The sequence below is a fragment of the Oryza glaberrima genome, chromosome 9 (genome assembly GCF_000147395.1).
Source record: "Oryza glaberrima chromosome 9, OglaRS2, whole genome shotgun sequence".
Taxonomy (NCBI): Eukaryota; Viridiplantae; Streptophyta; class Magnoliopsida; order Poales; family Poaceae; genus Oryza; species Oryza glaberrima.
This window is the reverse complement of record NC_068334.1, coordinates 13,099,656-13,105,804: the sequence shown is the minus strand read 5'-3', so window position 1 is coordinate 13,105,804 and position 6,149 is coordinate 13,099,656. Positions and strand designations below refer to the sequence as shown.

General features: G+C 43.1%; 1 protein-coding gene across 1 annotated transcript; it reads left to right on the top strand.

The window, feature by feature from the left end:
• Positions 1-54: 54 nt before the first annotated feature.
• LOC127783589 (plant UBX domain-containing protein 2) lies at positions 55-3,788 on the top strand. Its single transcript, XM_052310776.1, has 3 exons — positions 55-948; positions 1,808-2,086; positions 3,190-3,788. Exons 1-3 carry the CDS (start codon positions 166-168, stop codon positions 3,433-3,435), a joined length of 1,308 nt encoding a protein of 435 aa, XP_052166736.1. The 5' UTR covers positions 55-165; the 3' UTR covers positions 3,436-3,788.
• Positions 3,789-6,149: the final 2,361 nt, after the last annotated feature.

The following is a 6,149-nucleotide window of genomic DNA, read 5'->3' as shown; positions in this document are numbered from 1 at the left end:
CACGAAGCATTATTTCCGCCCAATTCCCACCTTACCAATTTGTGGATCTCTTTCTCCTCCCTCCCCCCCCTTGAGACTTTGTCTCCCTTCGTTTGCTTCGCCTCGACCTCCTCCTCCTCCTCCTCCGCCGCCGCCGCCGACGAGGTCTTCCCGCCGCCGGCCACGATGATGAAGGAAAAGATGAAGGATCTCATGAGGAAGGTCACCTCCTCCTCCTCCTCGTCGTCCTCCTCCTTCAAGGGCACCGCCCACGTCCTCGGCTCCGGCCCCGACCCCTCCTCCCGCCCCTCCAACCCTACCCCTAGTCGCCCCGCTGCCCCCCGGCGAGAGGCCGCCGCCGCCGCCGCCGCCTCCGCGAGGCCGCCCTCCTCCGGCTTCGCCCCCTACTCCCCGCTCATCTCCACCTCCTCCCGCCGCACCGACCCACCCGCGGGGGCGGGGGCGGGGGAGGACGACGCCGTCGCGTGCCCCAGCTGCGCCGAGCCGTTCCCCTCCGAGCTGGCGGTGTCGGACCACCTCGACGGCTGCCTCGCGGCGGCGGGGGGAGCCCGCCCCCGCGCGGCCGCCTACCTGGCCGGCGACCCCCCCGCGTCCGCCGTGGAGGTGGTGAAGAGGCTGCTCGGGAACCTGCTCTCCGACCCCCGGAACGACAAGTACAGGAAGGTCAGGCTCGGGAACCCGAGGATCAAGGAGGCCCTGGCGGACAGGGAGGGCGGGGTGGATCTCCTCGAGGCCGTGGGGTTCAGGGTCGCCGACGAGGGCGGGGAGCTCTTCGCCCTCATGGACGAGGTGCCCGGGGACGCGAGGCTCGGCGGCATCAGGCAGGCCGTGCTCCTGCTCGAGAGGGCCCGGCCATCGACGCCGCCGCAGACACAGGCAGATGCCAAGGAGACTTGCCCGAATGGAGTTAGCGAAGAGCAGGGGATTAAGAAGCCGGTTGATCGTCAGGTGAGGCTGTCTTTTCGCTAATCGTGATCCATCGATTGCTTGTTTCAGTCACTAGAAAGATTTATCTGCCAATCAAATCAATTCAGCTGCTGTGATTTGCCTATAGTATGATGTTTCGGTGCCAAATTCTGTTTCATCTAGTACATAGTTGGGCTAAAATTAATTAGTAGTTTGAACAGTTGAATTTATCATATGTAGCAATTGAAACATATGTTTTGTTCTAATATCTCATGGGAGTAGGAGAGTAGTGCTCCCTCCGATCAGTATTACTTGTCATTTAGTAGCGTGAACAGTTGAATTTATCATATGTAACAATTGAAACATATGTTTTGTTCTAATATCTCATGGGAGTAGAAGAGTAGTGCTCCCTCCTATCTGTATTACTTGTTGTTTAGTAGCTTGAATAGTTGAATGTAGCATATATACCAATTGAAACATATGTTTTGTACTAGTATCTCATGGGAGTAGAAGGGTAGTGCTCGCTCCGGTCAGTATTACTTGTCGTTTCTGACAAGCAAATACTACTAAGCGCAAGTCAATTCGACACTCTGAAACGTCATATGTTTCCGTCCGTATGGAGTATTAATGTAAAATCAGTTATAGCTAAATAGTCCTTAATGTCTGGTTACAACTTAGTAACCGTCAGCATTAATAAATTTTCTTTACTCAACATGTTGCTCCTAGTAATTAATGTAAGATCGCTTGCTTGGTAGTGCCATCGTGTGTTAAGAGTAAATAAATAGTACCCAGCATACCTCAAGTTTTAAGCATATTAAGACTATCTGCGCATTGATGCCTTCTATTCTTTCTATCTATTTTCGTGGAACGGTGGCTTATTGAAATGCTATTACAACCACAGATTCGGGTGTTCTTCTCTGTTGCTGCAAGTTCTGTTGCAGAAAATGATCTACCAGATTCTTTCTATAGCCTTAGTAATGAGGAGATCAGGAATGAGGCAAAGATGAGGAGGGAGAGGCTAGAACAATCTCGGTTGTTGATTCCAAAGTCATATAAGGAGAAGCAGGCACTGGCTGCCCGACAGAAGTATAAACAAGCTCTGATTCGAATTCAGTTTCCGGATGGAGTAATTCTGCAGGGTGTGTTCCTTCCCGCGGAGCCCATTAGTTCACTATATGAGGTATTTTAACTCCCTTGCCTTATGTTTGACATGTTTCTCATTTTGGTTTGCTTAGTACCATTTTTTACCCTGTCAATTCAGCATATATTCATAGCTAATCTTGGTATCATGGAAGCATATCTTGGCACATACACTCTTAGCATATACTTTTGCAATTGCCATGATCGATTAAAGAGTAACCTGGTAGCATTTGTAAAACTGGCTTACCAATGAAAACAATTCATGATAAGTCTAAAAGTATCACTTGTTTGAGATGAGAGGGGATATCCAGTAGATACATAGAATTTGTTGTCTCTTCATCTTGGATCACAATATTGCTCTTATCCCCAAGAGTACACATCACAAACTACAGGATTAAGTGTTGACTTGTCTCAAAAGTGTTTTTCCCTGGTGGAAAATAGTGGGTAGTGAGTTATGAAGTTAGATGGTGTCCTGGCTTTAACCCTGAAACTACATAATCTATTCACACAAGATCTCTAGATTTTCTTTTTTCTGACAATTGAGCCCATCCTATCAGAGTACAGATAAATGGCTAAGATAAGTTCACTGACCTTATTGCTTCCACTGCTCCACAAGCCCCAGTGCTATAGATGTCCTTAATGCTGCTGCGAAAATGAACAGAATGCATGGGTACCAATTGAACATCACCTAATAGTATCCACTGGCTAGCCTCCAAGTCATGTGATTGACAGTGGTTTCACATGCCATTGGATGGATCTCGGTGTGTATGTCAGTGCATGTCTTGGCATAGAAACAACAGGTCTTTCCTTGTGTGAATGCTCGTGATGCATGACGCTCAGCACTGTACTTCTTAATCCTTATTAGGAGTACAGCTTCAGGGTTGATATGAGTAACCTTCAGTGATTTTAGCACTCCAACTAATAGAAGGTACTGCACGATATACTGAATGGATAGCCTCATTATACATGTTCATCAATTTCCATTGTGCACTTTGCATATGGCCATTCTTTATTTGTTCCTGTGCTTTATGTTATGTTGTAACCTGTGCTACTCATTTTTTTTCTCTCCACAGTGCTAAAGTGGTATCCATGCCATTTACTGGTTTTGTGGCACTTGGCTAATTTGTTATTTTCGTGATGTAGTTTGTCGCATCTTCTTTGAAGCAGCCAAGTTTGGAATTCGATCTTATCTGTCCAGCTGGTCCTAGGACACGCGTCATACCTCCTTTTCCAAAACCAGGGGAACAGGCACGCACACTGCGGGATGAAGACCTAGTCCCTTCTGCTCGGCTCACCTTCAAGCCCAAAGAGACTGATTCGGTTGTGTTCACTGGTCTGTTGGACGAGCTTCTTGAGACCAGTGAGCCGTTCACATCTGCATCCTCATGAACCGTGAATACCGCGGGCAATTATTTCGCAGCTGCTGACTTCCATTGTGTAAAACAGATATCCGAATGCTCTGTTACATGGCTGTAATTTGACACAGGGCTATTGAAGGCTGGATACCTGATATGTGATACATGTAATTGCTTGGCAATTGCCAAATGACAAACTATACCGTAGAAGAGGCCAACAATTCATCAGGCCTAGGCCTACATTCTTCTGTAACTTGTGCGATGAGTGGGCTATCTGTACAAAAACAATACATGGAAACATCTCTTGGGTTTCATGTTTGCTGTTGTGATTCTCAATATGGCAGCTTCTGCCAAATCAATACTACAGTATACTAGTAGTTCTGGTCTGACATATATCTGCATGTGTTTTGTTGGAATATTCTGTGTCGTTTCAAGATTGAATCGTTTCCAGACACTGCTCATGTAGTCATGTGCTGGTGTAAGCACACTGACTGTTATTTTTCAGTTTATACAGGATTATAGTTTGTTTTTTCGGATGTGGGTTTGTAGTGTAGGCGTGTTCTAAACAGCTAACAAAGGTGTGGATTATTCGTGCTACACTTTCAAAAGTATGATTTCTCTAAGAATTTTCTATATCAACATTGCTCAGATAACTTCTTCTAAGCTACTTCCTCCGTTTCACAATATAAGTCATTCTAGCATTTCCCAAATTCATATTGATGTTAATGAATCTATCTATTCCCACATTCATATTGATGTTAATGAATCAATATGAATGTGGGAAATGCTAGAATGACTTATATTGTGAAACAGAGGAAGTACTTGTTAGCTAGTGTTAGCTTCATAATCTTAATTCACCTACATGATCAATCTTTTTCTGCTTATAATCTGTATAATCATCCGGTTCGACCGAGCCAGAAAATTTCAACAATGGGCTCTCTGGTTTTACTAGATATGGCCCAGGCGCCCAGCCCAAGGCCCATGTGTGAGGTAAACACTAGAATTTCATATTTGCCTCGTGAGGCTAAAGCATCATGGCTAAATTATTAACTATTACGGGAGAAGAGGCAAAATGTCACGCAATGATATGCGATCGCGTACACATCTCGATGGACGCATCTGCTGCTGATCTGCATGTGCATGAAAGGACGCACGCGCATCAAATCCAAACCAAGCCAAAGCTGTCTCTTAGAGCACCCGCAATGATAAAGTAAGTTATTATCTGTAAAACATATACATTTCAGCAATAGACTCGATTAATAGTAAACTACCTTAATAGTATGTCTACATTGGTATCTATAGCTCTATCATGTATTGCCTCGTTTTTCTCTATAGACTATCTCTAAGTTAGTAGATAGTTTTGCTCTCTCTCTTTATTTAATACCTTTAAAATAGAAAAATATGCTGACATAGGTATCTTGTAGAGAGCCTATAAATAACCATTGTGGTGCCCTTATCACCGGCACGGCAGCTCATCACCTTCGCTTCGCTTTCGCCTTTCCTTTCTTTACCCCACCATGCAACATGCACGGCAAGTTTACATTATTTCCGGTAAATTAATCTCAACTAGTAGTAGCTACCAGCTTTAGACTTTAGTAAAAACACATTGTTAAAAGGGCGTGTTTCTTTCAGCACCAATATCTGTATTAAATAGTATTTGGATTAGACACATATATAGAAATACAGTACTGCCATCATTTAAGCTGTAACACTTTTGTGAGTAAAAGTATTCTTAGCAACAAAAGGCCAATGCTGAAGAAATAAACTATGATGATAAAAATTCAAAATTAACTTAGTAAAAAAATATATATTTAGGTTGCAGCTGATAAGTTGAAGAGCAAACGATGATGGAACTCTATATACAAGTTTGTGTTCGTTATATCAATGACATTATTGTTTTTATCAAGTTTTTCAAAAGTTTCTATAAATGATACTACAAACATAATGGATAATGTTACATTTTGGAGACCATATCAATGTCTAAAACAACTACTGGAGTGAGTGCAATAAACACATAGGAGTATTTGATATTCCTTTACTGACCAACTCAGCCACGACGTTCTAAAGCTGCCGCCTAATCTCACTAAATTAACGTGCCTAATCCACCTTGACTCTCACGTTACCCTTTGCAAGGCTGCAATTATTCCACCAGTTGACACTTGTTTAAGGTTCTTTTTTCCGGCGAGTTTAGCACGCTTTAATCTTATTTAATTATAATATGCAGAGCGAATGACGCCATCCCTCTTTTGCAGTTGCAGCTCGTAGATTTGGTACAAGATTTCTTGGTAGCGAAATCTTTGACTGAATCATGCTCTCATTACCAGCCACTGATTTGCAGTATAGTCAGCTTTTGCTCTGGTCTAATTAAACCCTTCTTCACGCCAGCTTAGGTTTAGTGTACTACTCGTAGTGAACTGTGTTGCTCGTTATTATAATATAATCGTTGTTTTGGTGCAACTAATTAATTATAAATAATACTGTCAGCATCATGGGCGCCATCATAAGGACTTTTTAGAACGTGTTCAGCATCGGGGCTGTTTATAATTAATTAAATTCTGAACATTCTTCGGTAACGGAGTCCTCATGCAAAGGACTTTGTTTTGTATATAATAAGGTCAGAACTTTGGACATCGATATTTTGTTTAAACTATCAAGATTGGGAAGTATAAAAACCATGCATTTATATTTATCTTGAAAATTTTACTCTTAACATTATAATAATACGTCACCGAGGCTGTCCAATTATGT